The sequence below is a fragment of the Melanostigma gelatinosum genome, assembly GCF_949748355.1.
Source record: "Melanostigma gelatinosum genome assembly, chromosome: 3".
Taxonomy (NCBI): domain Eukaryota; kingdom Metazoa; phylum Chordata; class Actinopteri; order Perciformes; family Zoarcidae; genus Melanostigma; species Melanostigma gelatinosum.
The window spans coordinates 8,816,824-8,842,073 of NC_136636.1; the positions used below are offsets into that span (position 1 = coordinate 8,816,824).

General features: G+C 41.3%; 2 protein-coding genes across 3 annotated transcripts; one reads left to right on the plus strand and one right to left on the minus strand.

Moving 5' to 3' along the window:
• Positions 1 to 7,839: 7,839 nt before the first annotated feature.
• wdr1 (WD repeat domain 1) lies at positions 7,840 to 16,493 on the minus strand. The gene is made up of 15 exons (XM_079265466.1): positions 16,358 to 16,493; positions 15,012 to 15,133; positions 14,621 to 14,711; positions 14,374 to 14,521; positions 12,743 to 12,923; positions 12,551 to 12,628; positions 12,278 to 12,358; positions 11,898 to 12,131; positions 11,638 to 11,727; positions 10,990 to 11,144; positions 10,107 to 10,194; positions 9,803 to 9,913; positions 9,451 to 9,624; positions 9,193 to 9,337; positions 7,840 to 8,697 (listed from the first exon to the last, which is right to left on the minus strand). The coding sequence occupies exons 1-15, from the start codon at positions 16,371 to 16,373 to the stop codon at positions 8,591 to 8,593; spliced, it is 1,821 nt and encodes a 606-aa protein (XP_079121592.1). The 5' UTR covers positions 16,374 to 16,493; the 3' UTR covers positions 7,840 to 8,590.
• A 2,252-nt stretch (positions 16,494 to 18,745) lies between these two features.
• On the plus strand, positions 18,746 to 25,184 carry idh3b (isocitrate dehydrogenase (NAD(+)) 3 non-catalytic subunit beta). 2 transcript variants are annotated; one of them, XM_079266343.1, is made up of 11 exons: positions 18,746 to 18,825; positions 19,740 to 19,913; positions 20,166 to 20,286; positions 20,397 to 20,457; positions 20,560 to 20,692; positions 21,221 to 21,354; positions 21,503 to 21,605; positions 21,728 to 21,874; positions 22,095 to 22,189; positions 22,343 to 22,403; positions 24,625 to 25,184. In XM_079266343.1, the coding sequence occupies exons 1-11, from the start codon at positions 18,784 to 18,786 to the stop codon at positions 24,700 to 24,702; spliced, it is 1,149 nt and encodes a 382-aa protein (XP_079122469.1). In that variant the 5' UTR covers positions 18,746 to 18,783; the 3' UTR covers positions 24,703 to 25,184. The 2 variants fall into 2 exon arrangements, with proteins under 2 accessions (XP_079122469.1, XP_079122468.1); XM_079266342.1 differs by lacking the exon at positions 24,625 to 25,184 and adding an exon at positions 23,127 to 24,610.
• Positions 25,185 to 25,250: the final 66 nt, after the last annotated feature.

Here is a 25,250-nt window from a genome sequence, read left to right on the forward strand (position 1 = left end):
ACTCTGCATTGTTCTAAGTTAGAGGCTGGAAACACAAGATTTGAGCAAGCTAGCTCTTACTGAGTGATGAGGAAGTGAACGAGCTGACGGAATAAACGAGGATAAACGAGGAATAAACGAGGCTTCACGCTAACGACGTACTCTGTAAGTACTTGAACTACTTTATTCCAGTATTGCAAACCGAAATATTATTACCATACCATTAATATCATGTTATGATCATCATGCGGGCGAGGCTGCTATCTTGTTAGCATGTAGCGTTAGCAGTTTACAAACAGTAAACAGCAGACATGTGTGTTAGTTAATGTACTGTACTAACGTTAATAGATCATGGTCAAAACATTGTTGTTTGGGTTATGGCAATATATAAACAATATTGTGTAATATTGTGTAATATCCAGGTCAGCATTGTTCCGTTGAAGACACGTCTATGGTCTCCGGTGTAGAGACGTTCAAAACTGGTCTAAGTCAATATGTTTTTCTCAGACTTGTTTTATTTACAGATGTCCAGCTTGAAAATATGGCAGATCTCCTGAAACAGGCTCCTGTGTGGCTTTGAAAATTACATTTAAAGAAGGAAAAGGAGATTATGTTTTTTTTATAAAGAACATTGTTATATTTATATTGTGCTTTAATAAATACAAATGAACTGTTGCTGTGTCACTTGGTCTTTTGTCCTGTAAGTGGAAACTGTTGATGTGTTCTATACCCAGAAGGACTGTAAGCATTTTGGCGTTGAATACACGGTGAGGTTGAATACACGGTTAATACACGGTGAAAAGTGAAAGGTTTTTAGCCGACTATTTGTAGACGTTGATTCAACGCTCACGTTTAGACCAGATATCAACGTGATGTCCAATACTGGCTTTCAACTGATAAATGTGGATGTGGTTTCTTAGTAAGCCTCTAAATCATGATATATTAGTATTAGCACAATGTAGAGGACGAAAAATTATAGTATTGCAAATCACGTTTAAATCTGGTCTAAGCGTGAACAAATAGTCGGCGAAAAAACTTTCACTTTTGAACGTTTTTTTCAACGTCGGGCATAGACGTCTTTTAAACGTCTTTTGAACCAAAAAATGCTCACTGGGTTACTTGTCGTGCTTTGCTCTCTTTTTAAAGGGAAAAACAAAAAAGGGATTTGCCAAAACCAACAGAAACGGCTATGCTTTTCCATTTTTTTGGTTTGAAACCAAGAAAACATGGTATTTCTGTATTTAAAAACAGACTATCAAAACGTACATGGACCCGAGCTTTTCCGTATTTTTTGGTTAAAACGGAAAACAAAACAAAAAAGTGGTATTTTTGTTTGTTTTTTTGATAAAACAGACAATCAAAACGTACACCGTCCATTTACCCACAAGACAAATACAACAAAGTCAAATGAACAAAAAATAAACAGCAGAACCTTAGGTGACACTTTGAAGCATTGGATTTGTATCTAATGTATTTGTACTGCATCACAGTGAAGAATTCAATTATGATGGCCAAGTGCAATAGCAAATTAAAAGCCAGAGTCTGCCATCTACTGGTTATATGAAAAGTAACACTCAGAGTAACTGAACAGCAGACATCAAATAAAAATGCAGAAGTTGTTTAAAAAACTGGAGGTCTCCAAATGAATGTAAATGTATACCTTAGCATAGGTTGTACCAGACACAGTTGGGGCAAAGAATTGGACTGCGGGGTGTATGTCAAGCTAGAAGTATATTATGCTCTTTGTGGTGAAATAAAAAGCAAATATATTTTCCACCTTCTTAACATAAAGACATCAGAGCATTTTACACGTAACTGATAGGAGTCAGTGACCTGTAGTACTGCCGATTTCCTCTCCGACCGCACAGTTAATAACATACTTAATAGCATTCGGTCAGCTTCCAGAATATAAATGAGTCGCTTATTGGCTGACTAGAATGACAACCTACAGGACTTCTCATCCTGAGATGGAGGATTAAGAGCCACATCTGTGGATTGAATTAAGATGACTAAAGACCTTCCCTTCCGGACCATTGGATGAGGCATTTCTCTCTCGCTGAACTTTAATTGAATACCCCTGCAGTACTGTAACACAGTTTGTTTACCACCATGCTACCTAACACAAAAAAATGTTTTTAAATGTTTTCAATCATTTTTATCAGCCAATTACTTTCAAGAGCCTTCAAATACAAAAGACTACAATGTCACAACAAAGCATACACACATCCTACATGTATAAGAAGAAAACTGTCTAAATAAGTGTCAGCCCATTTCACAGCTCCGACAGTTCTGTGGGTAATAAGAGTAATTGTTTTGTTCAATACTAACAGACCATGGCATTGAGGATAGCAGTACAAATAAACACATTTTCCCCAGACTGAGTAAGAGGTATCACCATGGGAAAACTTACATACCCACAGGTTGTGTATCCAATGCTTTCGAGGAGACTACTGAGTCATCATTACCTGACAGCTAGTCAGACACTGACAAATGATTGACTTGAATAAGCCCCTCCCATTCTCTATTTCTAATAAAACACTGGGGTTGGCTACGATGCTGGGAAGGGAAACATTAACTACATGTTTGTTCTAATGCTAGACTGCCTGTTACCTGCCTTCCCAAATCTACCCCCACTTTGAAAGGTTCCTGTCCCGGTGCCAAAAATATGACGTTACTTCATGGTCTCAACCCTGCATAGACTTGTTGGCTGGATGCGTGAGGGAGGAATGTTATTTTCACTGTTAACTCAGTTGTTTTCTACTAGCCTGCATACAGATTGTGGCAGATTGAAGGGATTTGTGTGGTGGCCTGCTGTAGTCCGATGGGAACGTCTCACCAGAACAGGGGAGGTAGTAGAAGACTGCAGGTGTACTTATCTGTACTGAACAGGAGCATAGTGGAGATACCTGTTGTCAATGTCAACAGGAGTGCTCAGTCAAGGAGAGAGAGATCAAAGTTGTGGAACAGCGCTGGGTTTCAGCAGTGGCGGGCCGTCAGGGCCTGCAAGGCCTTCTCTGCTGGCCTAAACAGAATCACAAAGCTATTTATATTTTTTTTTTAAATTATATTATATATATTTGCCCAAGCATTGCTTCCTGGAGTGCTTGTAAATCTGCCTTTTCCTGCATTAGGAGAGCTTGAATCGCCAAATTTCTGAGGCGGAATCTGTGGCCCATGCTTTTGTTCCCGGATCATATTGGGTACTTGGATGCCAGGGGTTACTGAAGATATTGAGTCATTTGTGGGTTGCAGAGACAGTGCATCTGCATTCCTATTTGTAGCGCTTGAACGATATTTGACCTCAAAGTCAAATGCAGCCAACACTGAAACCCAGCGCTGTTCCACAACTTTGATCTCTCTCTCCTTGACTGAGCACTCCTGCATATTTCTTCAATTGTACCTTCCCTTGCTGCAGCGTAGGCCATGAGGCACTAGAGAGATCAGAAGTTAATAAGCAACTGTCAGCAGTAATGATTGCACCACAGACACCTGATTTCCAACCCTTGCCTTCCAAAGTAACAGAACACAGAGGAGACAGTTGTGTGTTAAATTTGAGCCGTGCAGCCTGTAAGCCGACATTGACAACAGGTATCTCCATTATGCTCCCGTTCAGTACAGATCAGTACACCTGGAGGCAGACAGCGTCCATCTTTAAGGGGTTCCAGTAAGACTGAGGGAAGAGTGGTGGTAGCGGAATCTGTGCAAACAATAGAGCTGAATTTCATAGAGCCTGCTGGAATACGTACAGGTCGACCTTATTATGTATATTTTTTGTTCCAATTAATTTTAACACAAAAGTGAGTGCCATCTTTTTTCTCCCTTTTACTGCACTTAGTTACCCTTTCAAACAGAGCAGCTGTAGCAAACCTGCATAGAGTTGGAAACATTATTCTTATGCCACTGACTGGGGAGAAGACATTTCTTCTAGAAACTTTTCCTCATAACATATTGGATCATTTAATTTGCAAAGATTATAGAACTATTGAAATCTAAAATCATCACAACTGCAGCTCTGTATGATCACAATGTGGGCACTACTGTTGAGTCAATGTTAGAAAATATTACGAAGAAATGCAAACTCTTACCAAGAAAAACATTTTCTTCCTAAATAATGCTAAACAGTGTTTAGTGACATTGAGAACCCTTCATCACTGTGCAAGTTAACACTGCAGTCAGACATGAGGACATTAGCTGGATCAAGGGTCATTGTCAATAGGTAGTAGTAAATAAATTGTGGTACCTTGAACAGTGTTAACATAATATCACAAAGCCCGAGGAAAATTGGAAAGATTGGAATCCTAATGTAAAGATACCATAAGAAGTTTCTCCTACCATATAACCATGCGTACAATAGAGAGTGCTCTTCCAGCATATCCATGCTCCATTGTTCTGCAGCATTCCTCCACCACAATCAACGCAACTGGCCAAAGTCTAGGAAAGACATCCCCAGATCAGGTGGTATCTAAATCAGAGCAACAACAGTCTCCACTCCAAAAAAAGAAAAACTCTCTCCTCTGATCAATGGCCGCTTTATTCTCCCTTGGCTTCACGTGAATTAAATAGTTGAATCTACTGCCTGGCAGCTATCCTTATTACAAACATGTGAGCCACATTTCTGCAGCACAGGGCTCGAGGATTGAGGAACTGAAAATGGTTAGGGACAGTAACCGCCATGGGTAATAAATATGGGCAAATAATGAAACTCAGGCTTGTAAGCAAACGCCCCCTTTGGGAGATATTTTCTCTTTTTACTCGCCGGAAGTCTTGGTAACAGAAGTATTAGCTTTCCCAGAGTGTAGATTGACCTTTCGGTGGAAAGAACCCATGGGCAGAGTGTGCCGAACCATTGAAAGTCGTTGAGATCTTGTTTTTGTCTTATATTTATATTTCAATTTCATCTATACATTTTTTAAAAAGTTTATGCAACATATGATCCTGTATGCTCTATTTATCCACAGCACATTCCCCCAAATCTGCCCAATCCAGATTACATTCTTTCATTTACATCTGCTGTATTTTATACCTCTCTGTTCAATTGTGCACAGCCACAGACTACTGAATACTACCTAGGGTATATTGTGCGGCACTGCATATGCATAGGCTATACCAGCGGTTCCCAAACTTTTTAGGCCGCGCACCCCCTTCTACACCCCCCCCCCCCTTAATACATTTTTTTTACATTTACATTGCCCATTTACAGCCGCATAAAAATCTGACCAATGAGAGAACAGTTTGCTCGCGCGTGGCGTTAGTTTACAATATTTAGTCCGCTGTTAAATGTTGCAGTGTGAACACAAACCGAACAAAGGGGCAACTGCAACATTGTATCATATTAATCCCTGAATCGGAACAAAGCAAACGAATTGAAGGTGTGAAAACGCCCTGAAACACTGCAACAAAGTTTCAATAACTTTCAGTTACACAAGGCGTCACTTTTAAAAAGCAATCAGGTTGGCGAGCACACACGCACAGGCTCAGAGGCAGATTATCACATTTAACTTACAATTAATGACCGACTAATGTAGCCAGGATGTCTTCGGACAAAGCATCGATGCGGCGCGACACAGTGTTGTTGGACACCGGTATCATGTCCAACTTTTTTGCTTCTTTCTCCCCAATCATACATTCCACCATCTCTCTGAGGGCATGAGACATTGCTGTGGCATGTGCAGTGCTCCACAATGTGGCTACAATCAGGAAGGAGAGGGTCCCAGTTATCATGGACCATCCTGAGGATGACCTAGAGCCAGTCCACTTAGATGAGCAGACCGGACCGGCTGCAAGGGACAGAATTGCCCACCATCATTTTAGTTAGGTGTTGAGATTACTTTGGGTAATGTTGGACTCAAACCATGTTCTTCTCTTGATGTTTGCATGTTTCATTTATGTGGTTGTCTGTGTCCCAAATCACCAAGTCAACGTCCTGTATATGACAGTATACTTGGCAATAAAAATAATTCTGAATGGAGTAACATGTTCAAGAATAATTTCAGACATCCATGTTGTAGAAGACAGCTTTTATTTGGAGTATTGTTCAGCCTGTAAATGAAGGTGGACAAGAAATAAGAATTGCAGTTCAGTTACAATTCATGCCAAAGCTCACAAATACTTTAGTCAAAGCTTCGCTTTACATGGTTACACTTACATCCAGCTGCCGATCGAGCAAAGCGATCTCCTTGTGGAGCTTCCTCATTTTTAGCTGGCGGTAAGCTATCTCTGTACGCAAGTGCCGCTCCTGACATCTTGGTCACCCTGAACAAAAGACAAGAACACCATTCATAACCTTCTGCAGTGGTGGTCAGCTGCCAACTCAACTCAGACCTCCCCTCACACGGTGAGGGTATTAAATGAGAACTCACCTCCCCAGTTCCAGCAGAGTGAGAGGGGCCAGGCTCCTGCGGATCAGGCCGTGGTCCAGCAGGATTTGCCTAAAGGAATGCATTGATGTAGTCAGAATACCACTCACAAGGAGTGAGTTGGATGAGAGTATTAGTTTCCACAACTTGTGACGACAGTTTACCAAATGACTGATTGTGAAGGAAACTCATAGAATGAAGTGGACCTACCTTTGAGATGAGGCCTCCTCCCAGTACTGCGCACCTCTCCAGAGGAGCTGCCCCCAACTGTGCCCTCCATCATGGGCCTACCCCTATTGTGCTGGAGTGCCAGCTCCTCAGCAGTGAAGTCTGGAGTCTTAGGTCCTCCCCCCCGTCTTGACCATTTCAGCTCTCTTTTTGTTTGCTAAAATATGAAGGAGGTGACACTGACAAGCTGTTCAATACATTACCATGGCACCTATTGGATTGACTCACCATTCTGGATTATGTTTTTGTGCTTCGTTTTCACTTGCTCCCATGTCCTCTTAATGGCTGGGTTGCAACTACATGGGGGTTGAAAGCACTCATAATTATATGTACACCAGCAGACCATTATTGTGGAAAATGATTAAGGTGGACTCATGATAAGAATAGAGAGGATCACACACTTTCTTTTCACTGCTTCAATTGATTGAATTTCTGATTATGAATAACACACACATCCCTGATCCACCCACACACAGATTCACACATATTCAAACGCATAGTTCTATATGGTCATCAACACATACATGTATATACATGACATATATGACATGAATAAAAGTAAATTGCATTATCACTTTGTTCAAAGTCATGAACTTTCATTTGGTTGGACTCAATTGAGACCACATGAAGATAAAGATAAGAGGCAATAATCTGGACAGTTTACAATGGATTAAAAAGATTATATGGCTACCTGGATGACAGGACACTACTATTTTATAACATAATGGCCGATAGTCAGGGACCTTGGAAGCTTTGTTGACTGCCCCTCTCAAGCACCCAGAGGACGCCTACCGGTATGTTCAGAGTCCTGCGGAGACCTCGGGTGATCCGGTCACAACGCAATTCCGTTGAAATCAAACGGCCGAGCCTCTGATTACAGGACGAGCCGCTCTACCGTAGAGTATCAAGGGCTTTTATTGGGAAACTAAAAAGTGCCACGCTTCTGAACTGCTGTTCATAGGAGTAATACAGATGTTGCTGGCATTTTATTCCCTTCATCAAGCAACCCTCCGCTACACATGCTGCTGTGGATCACGTCGCTAGAGCAACAAACACGTCAGTTGAATAGGCAATACAGCCCCAGGACACGTACACGCAGCCTAGACCACCTCCTAATGTGGTCCGAGTGATTGGGTCTTGGGGTGCATTCACACCTGTACTAAGAGCTGCCCAGGATCACCCCAAGACTCATTCATGCCAGCTCTGAACAGGGCCGCCACGGCGTATCCGAATCCCACAAAATCGTGTTTGGACAAGTAGAAAGTGTACATCGGGATGAAAGGGAAAATGCATAAAAGAGTTTTATTATTAATTAATCACCGCCACCTTGGAAGCCACCGCATAAAGACATGAGAAGAAAACAAAACTAGTGCAGACAAGCATAGTGGGCCCAAAGAAAAGCACAGCAACAACACTGGACCTTCAACTGAACTGGCAGCATCTTGGTTGCATGCCTACTTTGTTCTTTCACTTCCTATTCTTGCTCCCCAGTTCAACAGGAAGAGTTGTGATACATACAAAGTATAAAACCTTAGACAAAACAAAACAAAAAAAACAGCCATCCCCTTACACCTTGAAAATAACAAGTGTCAGGCAACTGCTGCTCAGTCACTTCTCATTTCAGGAATGCAACCAAAAAGGTTTGATTTCTTTGAAACAAGAGATTTTTGTTCATCCGTTAAGTTAAGCTGCATTGAGACAAGGATTTCAGCTCAAACTGAGTGAAAGCTGTTACATATGGAATGTTGAGCTTACAAATATCATTGTGGGTCCACACAGCTCAGAGATGTAAAAGCACTCATGGCTACATCGTATATTTCAACAAATTGTCTCCGTGTTAAGTTGAGGTTATTCACATCAAAGAGACATATCTTGGATCATTTTTATGGGAGCTTTCCCCAGACATAACCATTTACAATTCAGATGTTGACAGACAGCATAGAACACTGTAGTGTGAAAATACAGTAAAGAGAAAGATGGAATTCTACAGTAGTCCTTATCCCTGGAGAGGTTTGTCTGCTTGCAGCTCAGTATGCAACAGTCCACTGCTTAATGGTGGCATCGTGGGAGGTGGTGACTAGAGTGTGCTCATCTACCCAGGCCAGGCCACTGACGTGGTGCAACCGGTGAGTGTCTGCAGACATCAAAGAACAAAACAGCACTGTTACAAAGACGTCCTAACGCATGGAATGTGTTCAATTAAAATACAAACATTTGTAGCAAAGTTCAATTTGAGGACAATAAATACATACTGAGCTATGACCTAAAGTTGTAATCTTGAAAAGGTATTTAATAATACAAACCCTGTTTCTGATACTATTTATGAAATAGCCATTAAATGTATTTCTTATTGTGAAACAGTCACAAGTAACGCAGTCATCTTCCACATTTGTTAACAGCGGTCCACTTTTTAATATTGCACAGAGTAATGAAACAAGGAGGAGCCACAGTGAGCAGGCGACAGACCACATGCTCTAAATGCATAATACAGCTCAGCTAAAAATGTCCCGTTGCCTTTGTTTATGCATGTTTTGATATTGTTGCAGAGCAGATTTATACAGTACATCGGTGTCTACCTGTGTTCAAGCCAGGCATGAGTGAGTGCACATGTGCACTTTGTATGGCCTACCTGAGAGCTTAATCCTCTTGTCTGGATCAGCAACTGTCCAAATGTACACATTCATGTCCATCCCTCCAGTCGCAAAGTGCTCATTGTCAGGTGACCAGGCCAAAGTCACTGGCTTGGCGTGGTGTCCATAAAACTCATTTTTGACCTGGTGGGGAAAAAAACAAAAACTATTATAACTTCTACCAAACTGCTACAGGGACTAGATATTGAGTAATCAACACAAAATGTATGACGTATGTAGGACACATGGATGTTTACCGAGTAGCTGTCAGCCACAGTAAAAGCTGTGGCAACTTTCTTATCGTCGATGACAGCCAGATAGGCTCCATCGTTGGAGTAGGCCATGTCTGTGACCGCTCCTCCAGTCTTGACAGTTTGACCCTCGTCCTTCAGTGTGTGGCCCTGAATGGAGTACAGACGGATCACCCCATCCTACGGAGAACAAAGGAAATTAATCTGCAGGGTGTGACGAAGAGTGTGCAGTTTCCTGTGATGGTTCCTTGAAATAGAGCATTACTAACGACCAAGATATGCCATTAGCCCCCTAAACTTAAAAAACATTTTCCAAGCCAGAGCTCGAAATGATCCGTGTTCTAGGAGTTCCACTTACTGCACCCCCCACCGCAGCAACGGTGCCCCCGGGATGGATCGCTCCAACCTCTGCTTCATAGTCGAGATTGTCCAATGTGAACACTTTCTTCTTATCCTTCAGCAAGACGACCTGGAAAAAAAAAAGTGAGAGCTGACGAATGAGGGCATCGAAATAATACAAAGTTTGCGGACACAGACACATTGTAGAGGGTTAAAATATCAGGTGGGGTCCTGCAAAACCCTGGAAGTGACAAAATGTATCCACATGGGAAACATTAAGCGCTTAACAAATTTGGGCAACGATGACAAAGTAAAGGCATTACCTGCCCAATGCACACAGCCAGTGACAGCCCTCCTGATGCTACGGACACACTTTTAGGCTGGAAATCCATCTTCACCACATCAGAGGCACTGAAAACCACCAGTTGGGATTATTTATAAGATCACTAAACATTGTAACAGAGGACAAATTATGCAATTCTGAAAGCAAATAGTGAGTTTTAGGTACACGAAAACAAAAGACAGATATTAAGACGACATCTAAGACTTGAACGGAGAGTTATCCTAAAAATCAAAAGATACATTTTTCCCGAGGATCGTGCTCAAGATGTAAACATTAGCATCTTCCTCCTTGACTGAGCTGTAACGTTGGCTACCTCAGTGGCTCCTACATTATACTGCTCACAGCAAGGGCTGTTGATTATCTTGAGGTAACCAGGTCATGAAATCTTGTAAGAGAAGTTGCTGTTTTTCAAAACGTATTTTTTGGCGCCTGGAGCACCGCAAGCTGAGTGCCACAAAGTCCCAGTTTAATGGAGAGGAGGCAGACTTCTCTACGGCCGATACCTCAAACTCACACCAAAACAATCTTGATTGATAAATAGCACTTCAGGTAGAAGGAAAAACTTGTATTTTTGATTTTTTTGGGTGAACTATAATGGCCATTTTCCATCCACATTATACTAACATGTGTTGTTCTCGGTGTTGTGAATGACAGAATTGCAAGTTCTCAAGTAACACCATTACTATTTATCTATGTGACAGATCACCAGATACTGGCACATCCACCCATTACCAACAGTCATGACAAACGGAACGCAGAAGTCAGTTTTCTTCCAGACGACTGGCCTGCCCAGACGGACTTCCATTAGCACCGTCACAATCCCCACTGAGGTCATCTGCACAGCACCACATCATGACCCCTACCTGTACTCCGTCTTGCTGAGGTTGGTGTAGCGCAGCGTGTCATCCATGCTGCACGTCACCAGCTCGTGGGCTTGGTCGGTCACCATCTTGCTCACCTGGTTGGTGTGGCCCTTCCCCGAGAAGCAGTCGTTCTCCCCAGTTTCTGCATCCCAGTAATGTGAGGCTTTTGTTAAGGGAAAAAAACAATTGACCAGTTGTGACATGCATTCAAGTCAGCCTGCCCTCCAGCCAGGAAACGGACAGGAAATGTCACTGCAGACCAACCACACCCTGGACACAACCAGTTCCAACTCCTCCCCTCTGGTAGGCGCTACAGAGCACTGTACTTTTACATATATGCATACATGGCCACTAAAGCGGCAACAAAGTCTTCTATCAGCAATGCCAGTCTGCTAAAAATATGTCTAGAATTTGAATTTTTAAGAGAATTTTAGTGAGCAACAAAAAAAATAAATAAACCTCTTGAACAGGCAAATATCTGTAGTTAGCGACACATTATAATATTTTATTTGACATGTAATATGTCAAAAATATTTAATAGATTAAAAACAAACATACATTTACCAGAGCATCTCTAAATGATCTAGGCACAGTTTAATAAGGACACTTTGTTGTCTTATGGGTGACCTAGTTTATCAGTGAAAGGATATTGATGTGTCCATCGTGACTCCCCGAGTAGATGTAGGGTCGCCCGTCCTTTTTGTGAACAGTCAGACACTGGATGGATTTGGTGTGACCCTGTTGGATGAGCAAGTGCATGTTTTCAGATAAGGGCACATAAGAATAGTTAATGTACAATAACATTATTCAACAGTTTTCCCCACTTACGAAAGCCAATATTAACTTTATAAAAAGCTTTTCTCTGTATAAAGAACCTCTACTGATAATATCCAGGAAGAGAGCCTGACCTTGATCGTGCGTATGGGCCGGTCAGGGTTGCTCTTGTCCAGGTAGTTGATGTATCCTGACAGGGAGATCGTGATGAGGTGGTCGTTCTGCCACAGGCAGCCCAGCTGCTGGTCGGTCACGTCGGTGCCCAGGTTGAAGGTGGTGACGGCCGTGCCTGCACCAACGTCCCAGAGTTTCACGGTCTTGTCCCCTGAGGCAGAGATCAGTTGGGAGCTGTCAGGGCTCCAGCTGACCTGGAGGATTGAACGAGAAGGTTACGATATTATTTAAGCCAGCTCTCCTGAAAAACTAAAACCCATCCAGCTAACCAATACTGAATGTAGCATAAATCTTTACCTTTATAAAAAAAATAAAAAAATTAAAAAAAGAAGCTACTTACAGCATAGATTCCTCCTTTGTGGGCCTTTTCGCCACCCAGTGCGGAAACAAGCGTACCATCCTTCCCATCGTAGAGGAACATCTGTGGATTAATACTCATTAGACGTAGAACATTTATTTTTCTATACAAACCGGACACTTAGGTTGAGTCGTCCTTTGATAATATTTCAGTAAACATCATCGTGATAGTTTCTTCGATTATTTTCGCAAAAGTAATCTTACTTGAAAAATATTCCTATGGTCACATGACCACACCTGGTAATGCAGTACTCACCTGGCCGTCAGCACCAGCTGTAACAAACCGATTTCCATCTGGAGAGTAACGAACACAGTTGACGAACTGGCTGTGGTCCTTTAGCAGTCACCGGGGACACAGGGGGGAAGAATAGAGGAAAATGATCATTAAGGAATGATTGTTCACAATAATATGCAGTCCAGGAAGCAAACGTTAATCTCTGAAACTCACACGTAATGTGAACTGGAACTTGAAGGGAGGCCCCTGGTAGAAAGACCCACAGGTGTCATCACTGGCCGTGGCAATGCGGTACGGGCGCGTCTGCTTTACGTCTACGCTGTTGATAAATTTGGAGTGGCCAGAAAGCTCCCCAACTGAGGAGCCGGTGTCCCACAGGAACACGGCTCCAAACCTACCGCAAGAAAAGAACATGCATGAAATTGTTCCAGGTATTTGAGGGAGGAATAAAAATTTTAAATGTCCACAAATTTTCCAGGATGAAATGAAAACACAGCTTACGCAGAATATTGCTTTTAAATAATTGTATTGATGGCCAGTTGCCCCACATGTTTGGTAAGTCAGGGGATGTGTTGGGAGGGTTTAAGGCTAACTTGAGGCCCGCTCAAGGTCTATGCTGCTTTACAGTGCACGGCGACTTTGTGACCAGCGAAATGACGGCATCCTGCCGCTAGACAGCAGTTTTTCCATATCGGCGTTTAACTTTGTCAGTTACATTTTATTTCACACTGTGATGGTGAAGGTAAACTGTGTCATTAAGCCGTGGTTCACATGTGTGCCGAACCATGAGGGGGGGATCCGTTACACCACTATTAGTCTGTATTCTGTGTTATGAGGCAGTGTCGGTGATGAAGGAATAGCACTTACGTCGCCATTTTGACACCAAACACGGAGCCAAGTATGCTCAATTTAGCCTCCGAGAAAAACATCAAAATTGAATAGAATTAAAAGGCAGACTACAATCGCAGCAGAATATATTTACAAAAGCTGCAGACTGCAAGTGTATGTGAGCAGGTGTGCCGCGACCATATACAGACTTTTAAAAATGTCAGTTTTTGAAGAAACACCATCGCAGATCGAGTCCATGAACTAGCAGCAATCTGACAACACAGCTAGCCGAAGAGACAAGCAGGTACTTGTCTTTTTCATTAGCTGGTGATGAAAGCACAGACAACACGGACAGAGCGCATCCACCAGTGTTTACTTGACACTCAGTGAGGAGCTCTTGGATGTGGCTGCGGGATGACGAAGGATATTTTTGATGCAGAGAGATGACAAAAATAGCTTTGAACAGAGTTAATGTAATAACTTCTTTGATGATATTTGTCTTTGTTATTTTCCTTAAAAGTCTGATCTTTGACAGAGTAATGTGAGTTTCTTAACCCTAAATTAAAAGGATTTATGTTATAATAACAGAAATGTGCTTAAATATATTTATATAACTGCATGTACAATATGTTTACACTTGAATAATCAATAATCAGTTATTTAACAATATGTTAGGGAGTAGTTACATTTATACAGTCTTACAGTTACAAGCGGCCCTTTGAGGGAAACCATGATGCGGCCCAGAGTGAAAATGAGTTTGACACCCCTGGTTTAAGGTGTCTTCCCTGCTTAATAGCAATGTACAGTTAATAGCATTCACACACTGCTTCATATTGTACACAAAACCATGACATCAAGCAAGACAATCAATATTAATTGTACGATAACTCCAGCAGAACACCACCTTGGCAACAATGGACTTGTGTGCAGTGGCCATGTATGAGTGTAACTGCTGGAGTAGCCTCTCAGGAGACCTGGTCTGAGTTTAATGACACATGAAAACCCCCCAGACTCACTTCTCTCGCCCGTCCCCAACAACAGCCATCCTCTTGCTGTCCTCGGTCCACGCAATGTCCTTGACTTTGCCTGAAAGAGGGGTGTACTCGTACTTGAGGATGTGCTCTTTCTGGGTGGTGTCCCAGATACGGATCTTTCCTGATGCATCTAGACAGGATATAAAAACAATTTTGTTAAAAGAATGTACATGTACTCTGGTTACTACACACACATTTGTCAACATGTTTTCATAAGTAGGTTGTTTACCTCCAGATGCAATGTAGAATCCACTGGGGGCATACTTGGCAACAGTAACTGTATGGGCATGTTCGGTGTAAATGTCTGCTATAGCCGGATTCTGTGAAGACAGGAAATGGGAGACCTAAGCAGGTCTGCAGCTGACAAATAGGCAGTTCACTCCTAAATCTGTTTGGTATGTTTTTTTTAACCTGGACCTTATTTTCAGGGTTTTGGTCACTGGTCCTGTTGCTTATGACAATGCTTTTGAAGTTGGTATAAACTTTCAATTTAGTACAATCAAAGCAATTTACTGGAATTTGTGAGTAAACGGCTAAAATACGAGAGCCAGATTGGTATAAAATACATAAGCGGGCATGCAACACTTGTTGAATAAGTCTTTTATGAAGATAAACATTACTTCAATGTTCCTGATGACGACACACTTCCCATTGGTGTACAGGAAGTTGTTGCCTTTGGGATCGCCGCCAATCACTTTTGCAACTCCCCTCTCCATCTGTGGGAGACTGGCAAATACATGTTCTAAAAAAAGAAAGAAAAGAAGATATGACAAATAATGTAAAGCATTGAGGTTACTACAACTTAAAACGAGAAAACTATTTTTTTTTAAAGCATTCAACTGAACTGTTCCATGAGGTATTTTAGGCATATGGACGATGTTACATTGTACAGCTAGGGCTACTTGAGTTGATAGAGCCGGATGTCTCGCACTGCACTGCCTTGATTTATATCTTTGCAGATACGAGTATGCAGAGTTAATCAGCATCACTTAGTTCTTCATCAATCATTCTAAGGACTTGATGTGTTGAACATGGCGGCTGACCTCACGGATCTGTGTTGATTCGAAGTACATTTTTCAACCAAAGGATATAAAAAGATGGCAGCAAGACAAAAGGGGTATCGTTTAAGCGCATATAGCAAAAATAAAAGGATTTAAATGCACTTCCTGATCTTTTTTGCAGTATTACCATATGGATGCAAGAGGTTTCCAAGATTATAATAACTGGATGGTTGATTTGCTTTATTTTGTAGTTATGTAATGATATTTTCCGGGTTCTTCACTTACAAAAAAAGCACACCATATCATCATGTATTTTAGTGACGATAGATAGATAGATAGATAGATAGATATATAGATAGATAGATAGATAGATAGATAGATAGATAGATAGATACATTCATGTAAATCCACCAACAAAACGCCTCCGCTTCTGTTAACCATAAAGACAGTAATTGAAGTACATTAAATAAGAAAGCTGTAAGACGGTTTATGCTTCCGCATCGGCTCTAAAATCATATTTCTTATCGTGTTAGCTAAACAATAAAGAACCTCTTTACTTTACGCTTATTCAGCAGCCACTAACCGCGTCTGTGCGCTTACTTCCCCAGTAGAAGTCCCTGACTGTCAGCACAGCCTGCGTCTGTCTGGACATGTCACAACAATGCGATGTGAGCGCAACTATTTCCTGACTGACGTTAGCTCCGCTAGCTAACGCTAACTTAAATCAACGGGCAGTAAAAGCTGCATGTCGGGCCCGGATGCATCTTCCACAACACTTGTCCGTCACGGATGAACATTAAATACAAAAATAATCGGGTTTTTTCGTGAGCTAAATTGAGGTGTCAGCGATGGGCGAGGCTAGCTAGCCGACTAGCTCGCTCTGCTAAAGAATGTCGCCCAAAAATAAAGAGTTTCATCGCGTGTTTCTCTCTGCCGTTGCCATTAAAAAAAATAAACAGACTTACTCAGTTCATGCGACATTTTGTCTTGCTGGTCACTTGTTTTTTAAGTTACTCTTCACAAATGAATGACACAAGTGAAGCTTCCCCCGGCTGTGCACTACCTGATCACACAAACACGGAAGCGGGCGCAGCGCTCTTCTGCCTTTCTTTGCCCATATATAGTAAACTCAGATACTACGCTGCGGCTGTCAGCCACTAGCCATGCGCGACGTCTCCAGGGATCTTTTATCCCTAAATACGGTCTGTCAGGCCTTAAGGCAATTATGGCATTCCTTGCTCCACCAATCAAATTGCATAGGTTAACCCCAGTTTCGCGCTGAAACAACACATATATTAATTGATTAGTGGTCAACTATTGAATGAATTGGCCACTATTTTGAGAATCGATTATGTCAAAGCAAGACATTTGAGGATGTCATCTTGTGCTTTGGGAAACCTAATATACATTTGTAACATGCTCTGGCATTTCATAGACAAAACAACTAATCTATAAATTAGAGAAAATAATCAACAGATTCATCGATGAGGGAAGTAGTTGTTAGTGTGCTTTTTTATGTGCTAACATTACATTCAAGTAACATTATTTTGAGAAATAAATAAATAAATATATCTATATATACATACACATATATAAATATATAAATAGACAGATGGATAGATGGATGGTAGGTAGGTAGGTAGGTAGGAAGGGAGGGAGGGAGGTAAGGAGAGTGGGTAGTTAAATAGATCGATAGATCAATAGATAGATAGATAGACAGATAGATAGATAGATAGATGGATGGATGGATGGATAGATAGATAGATAGATAGATAGATAGATAGATAGATAGATAGATAGATAGATAGATAGATAGATAGATAGATAGATAGATAGATAGATAGATAGATAGATAGATAGATAGATAGATAGATAGATAGATAGATAGATAGATGGATGGATGGCCCACATTGCCCCAAAAAATTATGTTAGCATGAATACCCAAATGAAATGCCCAACAAGGTAAATGAAGACTATTTATGTGTCAGACTGTAGCCCACTGATCTACAGTTTCACAATGGTGAATTTGAAACCTGATGTCATCCTGCATTATCAGCAGATAGCATCACTTACCTGGAATAGGATTGGGAATCCCCTGACCTATTTAGGATGGACCCATTTCAGAGGGTGGGGCCATGTGGCAGCAGCCAATATAATGTTACAACAATACAAAATGTTGAAGATAATATTATAAGCAATTTATAGAAAGCTTTGTGTATGTGAATGTGAAAATGTGCATCATCAGCTGTTCACAAGATGGACACAGAGGCTCGGCTCAACAACAGCTCTGACACAATAAATAGCTGTAATCCCGAGCATGTTCCAGGGGCCCTGTAGCACTGGGCCCCTTGAATCAGTCAAAGTGAGATGAACTGTATTGCATAATACTGTACGGTTTTCCCGTTTCCTATTTTGTACACCTCTCAAAATACCTCACTTTATTTTTATATATGTTTGAATTTTTTTCCTGTTTATTTGTAAATGATGTGTGTGCGTACATGGCCAATACAGCTGATTCTGATTATTTAATTTTCACCATATATTTCTATAGACTATTTTCTTTCTATGCCATCCCATCTTCAAATTAAATTTGCCATCGTCATTTATGAAGAGCTTTCAAAAGAGCAAATGAGCACAGAAGTATACAGACAACCATTGCTGTGTTTTTACACTATCCCAGATCTAAGCTTTTTTGTCAGTTGTAATGTCATAATACAGATTGTGTGTGTGTGTGTGTTATTTTTGTTGTTTGTTTTTTCTCAACTAAGAGTCACAATGAACAAATTGAAACCAGAGGATGAGATGACTCCGTATTGCCTAATATACCTAATAGTCATTTATATTATGGGGGGGGGGGGGGGAAGAAAGAACTATGGGGACAACTATGGGGGGGAAAAGAAAGAAAGAAAGGCAGTTAAAAGAACAGCATAAAAATGCACAAAAGCATGTTACAAGTTTGTGTTTGAAGAATATTTTTAGTGGGGGTATTTTTCACCATCACCCTCTCTTGTTTCAGAGCTCTGTTTTCTATGTTTTAGTAAATAATAGACTGCGTGTTTCAGACTGGCAATGTGATATGATGTCCTCATGTTGCTCCCTACCATCTCTGCAGAAGTGTTCTGTCTCCTTTTCTGTCCACTTGGGGGCACTATTGTTCTGTAGTTAACGCACTACTGCTGAACCACACGTTTTAATTCATACATTTTTATTTTCTTGATAAAAAATAACAAATATTATTGTGTTTAAATGACAAATGTCATAATGTGATGATGTTACACACTCCGGTACAGTCGGTGGCGGCATGCACCTAAACGTCTGTAGTCCGCCAATAAACCAAAAAGAAGAAGAAAAACCACAGAAGAAGAAGCTCAGACGCTGCGTGCATGTAACGATGGCCGCCACCCTGAGAGGAAGCCTGGTAACATTGGTCAAGGTGAGTGCATAGATGATGTTTACTTCCTTATTCTACGCCTACGTCGGTAGGAAAGTACTAGCAGTAGTTGAAGTTGTATTTGTTGAACCCAAGCAGCAAGTTATTTTAAACTGTTGAAGAAAGAGCCGGTCTGGTTTGTGTCATTTGCGTATTGTTGCTAACCATGAGCCACCCAATTTGAATAGCCAAGTTCAGATAAAAAGCTCTGTTGTGGGTCCATCTGGTTTTGTCAGCTGGTCAACGAGTAAATAAATCTCAGTCGTAAGTAGATACTCGCCTAACAAGTCAATTACCGCATTTATAACTGTGTTCTAGGCTATGTGAGCTCGTGAGCTAAAGGAGCTAACGTGAGCTAACTCAGTTAACGGTAACCCTGACAAACCTTTAATCCCAACGGTCAGACTAGAGCATTGTGTTTGCCTCATCACTTATCTTTAATAATTTGTGCTCGTGATTTGATCACTTTTGTTTTAGTTGTCAGGCATCTCCAGTTTTCTCACTTGGCAAATCCTTAAATGTCAGTGAGAGTTAAGAAGAGACGTTCGTTGTCACTTTAAAACTGCAGATGGTGATTCTGACAGATGACAGCTGAAGTGAATTGTTTATTTGATTTAATCCCTGTAGCTCCCATGCTGCCCACAGGTTGACTGATGGTCATTCATATCAACAGAGACAAAAAGCCATCTCTGACACCCCAATCTGGCTAATTCAGCAATTGTGATACCTCACATTGATGCAAAAATCATATAAAAATGAAAACAGTGCTCCCATAAAGCAATATTTCTCATATAACATTGCTCACTCAATTGCCGCCCATAATGGCCTGATACCTTGTATTTGATAAATCTGATGATTAAAGAAAAGGAAGAATGTTGTTGTTTTGTTGTAACTGTGTCTTCTTTCCGATCCTTAAGAGCTTGAGTGGCCCCCGGTGGCAGCAGCTGGGCTCTCGACCATTGAGTGTGTCTGCTGGCCGCTGTGGCCCTGAAGCCCCACCGGCGCGTGCCGATGCGATCTTTAAGGTCACGATGGTGCCGGGCGACGGAGTGGGACCTGAGCTGATGACTGCCGTCAAAGACGTGTTCAAGGTAATTATTACAATGACGGCGATGGAATCATCTCTGCTCTTTGTCTTCTCAGAAAATATACGGTGCACTATAGCTTTGTGTCGAAGGAAATGAACAAACCTCAATACTAAATACATTTTTACATTTTGTTAGAGTTTTTGTCACTCTCTTGCTCAAATATTGAGCATCTATTTTTGCTGATGACATATGTTTTAATTATTTTTATTCTAATGGCTGTTTTTTAAAGTTGATTTATTTTCATCTTGTCTCCAGGCAGGAGATGTCCCGGTAGTATTTGAGGAGTTTCACCTGAGTGAGGTACAGAACATGGCCAGTGAGGAGAGGCTGGAGCAAGTGTTAACCTCTATGAAGACCAACAAAGTGGCCATTAAAGGTAGCTTTACTACTCTCATCGTTCACCCCCATTTAATAACAACAAAATGAGTAATTTAAAAGACGGCAATGGAACTAATATGTATGTTTATGATATACTTTGTTATCCAGGGAAGATTAACACACCCATGGAATTCAAAGGGGAGCTGGCTTCATATGATATGAGACTGAGGTAAAACCAGAAAACAACTTGGGCATTTTTTAGTGTGTTTTTAGTGGAGTTTTTCTGTTTAAAAGAAATAAAGAAACAACTACCTCCTTATCCATTCCCCAGGCGTAAACTGGACCTATTTGCTAATGTGGTTCATGTGAACAGCCTGCCGGGCTACAGCACTCGCCACAACAACCTGGACCTGGTCATCATCCGCGAACAGACCGAGGGGGAGTACAGCTCCCTTGAACATGAGGTAAACAACACTCCTCCTCGCTGCAGTCAGAGGATGAACAGTGGTTTAAAACCCACATGAAAAGGAAATGTTTTTCTTCTTCAAAGAGGGAGATTTCCCATGAGCCCACAGAGATTTGGCCAGCATTATACCGCATATCAAAACAAAGATGAATCACTGCCAGAGGTGCTGAAGTGTGTTTAATTCAGGTGTTCTTTTGAAAAACGTATTGGGGGGGGGAGGAGCTTACATTCAATGCTACTGATACAATGATTCTTTAGCTGTAGATGCAGTTTATTATAAATATTTGTTGGCAGTGTGATAATTTACACCGTGTCCTCACTGACCTCCTACTTCAAGCTCTAAAAAGACAATTTACAATTGTATGTGTGTGTAAAATATGAGCCGAGCGGTGTCGAGAGCTTCGTTCATTAAATTTAAAGGGAAATCCGGTCCGTCAACAACTGTCTAGTGTGCTGCTGTAGATCGTTATCTTGCATTGTCGATAGCCATAGCTTGATATGAACGCACCTTCTTCCTGCTCTGTAGAGTGTGCCGGGTGTGATCGAATGTTTGAAGATCATCACCAGAGTCAAGTCTCGGCGCATCGCCAAGTTTGCCTTCGACTACGCCACCAAGAAGGGACGAGGCAAGGTCACCGCTGTTCACAAGGCCAACATCATGTAAGGAGATAGAAACGCTCCCGCTTTGCTTTTTTATTATTTAAAAAAAAAAGAATCATATTCCTGTATTAATTCTTAAAATGGTTTTAATTTTGGTGGAGATTTGCATTGTAGTTACAGCAACACTTGTCCTCCTGTCTTATTACAGGAAATTAGCAGATGGCTTGTTTCTGCAGTGCTGTGCAGAGGTGGCACAACTGTACCCCAAAATCAAATATGAGAACATAATCATTGACAACTGTTGCATGCAGGTATATACAGCCTCCCAATTCATTCCCCTGACTTTATCAATCCATGATCCGCTGCTTGGGTACAAGTGTCACTTTTCCTTTTCTCGTTCAAACTTCTCATTGTCTGTGTTACTGTGCTGCAGCTGGTCCAGAACCCGTACCAGTTCGACGTGCTGGTGATGCCCAACCTGTACGGTAACATTATTGATAACCTGGCAGCCGGGCTGGTTGGAGGAGCGGGAGTTGTTCCTGGGGAAAGCTACAGTGCAGATTACGCTGTGTTTGAGACTGTGAGTTTCCACTTGACTGTTCAGCTGTTTTGACAGCTAGTCATTCTCTATTATTTCTCCAAATCCTCTGTTTCGAGTTTGTTTTTCGAATGTATGGCAAAATAAGTATGCATTTCAGAAAATAGCAACAAGCTATTTCATGCTAACTTGGTGATGGAGAGGACATACAGCGCTGCAGTAGTGTCATACTTTATTCCTCGTCTTATTTTTTCCCTTTCAGGGCGCACGCCACCCCTTTGCACATGCTGTAGGACGGAACATAGCCAACCCCACAGCCATGCTGCTCAGTGCTGCTAACATGCTCAGGCACCTCAAGTGAGTCATCCTCTTGGTTCTTGTTGGAAGAAGTCCCCGTACCTCTTAACCCTCTGTCCTGGCCCACCGCACGCCTCCAGCCTTAGAAAACAGCCTTAAGTGCCTGTTTTGTCTGAATGTTGACATGTGTACTGTCACTGTATTGTATTGCAGCCTGGAATATCACTCCCAAATGGTGTCCGATGCTGTCAAGAGGGTCATCAAACAGGGCAAGGTAAGTGTGTGTGTTAACGATAGTTCTACCTACTGTATGCCCACAGGTGCATTCAGGCTGTGTGGAGACACCTGCCATGACAACACCAACACTATTAACAATAACTTACATTGAACAACCTTTAAACTGTACTTTAGTGTGTTAGAGAGCCTTCAGTTACTTATTTTCCAGATGCGTATGCATCTTACTTTAGCTCTCCTCTTGCATTTCTCTTCCTCACTCGTTTTCAACCTTATAAACGTGCAAGTTAAATGTTACCAGGACAACTATGTTCAACTAATTTCCTTTTGCACCTGATCAATGTTAACAATAACACACAAACACTAGCATGGTGCCGTCGGGTCAACCATAGTCCCTCAGATAAAATGCATGGGTCGATTCATCTCTATAAATCACAACTTCATGACAGACTTTTTTTTTGTTTTTGTTTCATTGCTCTTTTAAAAGGCGTGTCAAACGCTGTTCTTTCAGTTGGTGTAGCTTTTGTATTTGAGACAATGTGTGGATGGAAGAAATTATCAATTTAAAGAAATTGCAGAATTTGTCTGCACGTTGTCTGAAGTGCCCTTCCTCTCCCTCCTCCCTTTACTTTAAATCCCTCCTCTCCTTGTACCCCTTTACCGTGTGTGTGTGTGTGTGTGTGTGTGTGTGTGTGCGTGTGTGTGCGTGTGTGTGCGTGTGTGTGTGTGTGTGTGTGTGTGTGTGCATGTGCGTACGTCCCAGGTGCGGACACGAGACCTTGGTGGGTACTCCACCACTAGCGACTTTGTGCGTACTGTTGTGGAAAACCTGCATCGCCGACCTGTTTAATAAGATGTGTCGTCGCACCCGTCACCGACATGTCCTTAAATCTGGACATTGTTCTTGACATGAACTGGACGCGTGTTCAGAATCAACTCCCCTCTCATTGCCATTGACAGTTGAGCCACACAGTTTTGACGAGCACCATCGGTTGCATCATAATGCATGTTTTATCAACTGTGTCTTGGGTGGAACTTTACTAAAATATGTGCCACTCATGAGGCTTCCTCTCTAAGATTTACATCTATATCATCTTTACATTTGTCCTCATAGTTGCTGTCCATCTCTTTGCAGCCCTTTACTTATTACGATAATCTTTTGGCTCATTCTGGGAGAGCTTTGTTTCCTCTCCTGTTTTCATCTCCTTACAGACTACCTCTCTGCTATCACACATATATAGAATCATCAAGATGTACTGTATGTTCAGGTATTACTCCATTGACTAAAATATCCTTCAGAGAGATGTTATAATAATTAGACAGATTAATAACCAAAGAACCTCCCTATGCGATGTTCACAGTACCCATAAAGCCTGTCCTCTACTCATTGAAGTGCACAGCAGCTTCACTGGGTTTTATTATGAGTTGATAAACTGAGGATTTTCTGGTTCGTTTTTAGTCTTGCAACAACAAATGAAATGGGTCATAACTTTGTATATTTAAACATCATTTCCAAGGGCTTATATGCAAAAGACTTTTATGAGATGGTGCTGCTCGTTCAAACAGAACTTCCCATGCCACCGATGCTGTACGAATTTAAAAAACGCCGCTCTGTGTCACCTCTTCAGCCGTCATACTTTCTGTCCTACTCTGCTGCAATATAAGCCTTCACAAGTAGCCACTTGCTAAGCACCAATATTAATATTATTTGGTGCATTTCACGTTTATCAAAAATGTTCCAGTGTAAACAGTGTCCTGTCCTTATTTTGTTTTTTTAAATTTAGTTTCCCTTCTGATAGTGAATCCTTGATGGAGATTTCATGTTTGCATATTAAAGCTTTTCAAACGTGTGATATTGAATAAATAACATTCTGTCTCGTAACAGTCACAGTTGTCCTGAATGATAACAGGGTTGAATACTAATTAATAAGATAAGATTCGACGCATGTTGGACAATGACAATGTGTTTGCTTGTATCCTTAACATCGAACACTGTTTCTACTTTATAAATGTACATAATGTGTCTGGTGTAGTTTAAATAGCCTATTGTAAGGTAAAAAGTGAGTGAAAATAAAGAAGAGAACTTAGCTGAGGAAATTAAACCGTTTTCTAAAAGTACACATCTCGCTGATCACACTGTTTGTGTAATCTGTGAGTGCAGTTTTGAAAGGCTCTCTGACATGCCGGCCATGATGCTGTATGTGGACATGTGTTGCTGCAGCTGTGCATACAGTAACAAACTGTCCTTATGTTTGCAACAGGTGCGCACTGGAGACCTGGGGGGCTACGCCTCAAGCGACGAGTTCACCCAGGCGGTCATTGCTAACCTTGCAGTCTGAGCTTTATATTTGCAAATCTGTCAGCTGCTGAGACGCACACACGCTATTATTTTTTTATTTACATCCTGTTGAACTGATCTCTTAAATGATTGTACACACAAAGTATATTCCAGCAACAGTTTTCACACTTTTTTTTCAATTTAAATACAGCGAAATGCAGATGAAATGTGCAGCTCTGATATCCACAACCTCTGGCTTGCAGTTGAGTTCAACACATTAACTTTGACATCGACGAGATAAATGTGAGTTGAACATGAAGTCTTATAATCAGTAGAAAACATCTTCCCATGCTGGTAGACTGATGCACACCAGATATTTATATTCTGTTCTCTGGCAAAATCCTGTAATTGCCTCTTAATTGTTTTATGTCTGGATAAGCAGTCAAAACATGGTGTATGTATACTTTCATATTATTTATTAACTTCACGGTTGAGCTTCTTTATTCATGATGAAATGTGAATAATAAATGAGATATAACATCTTGTGTGCAAAATCCTTGCGTGAATATTTAGTAGACTGATGTAGTGGGATACAAATGTTATGATGGA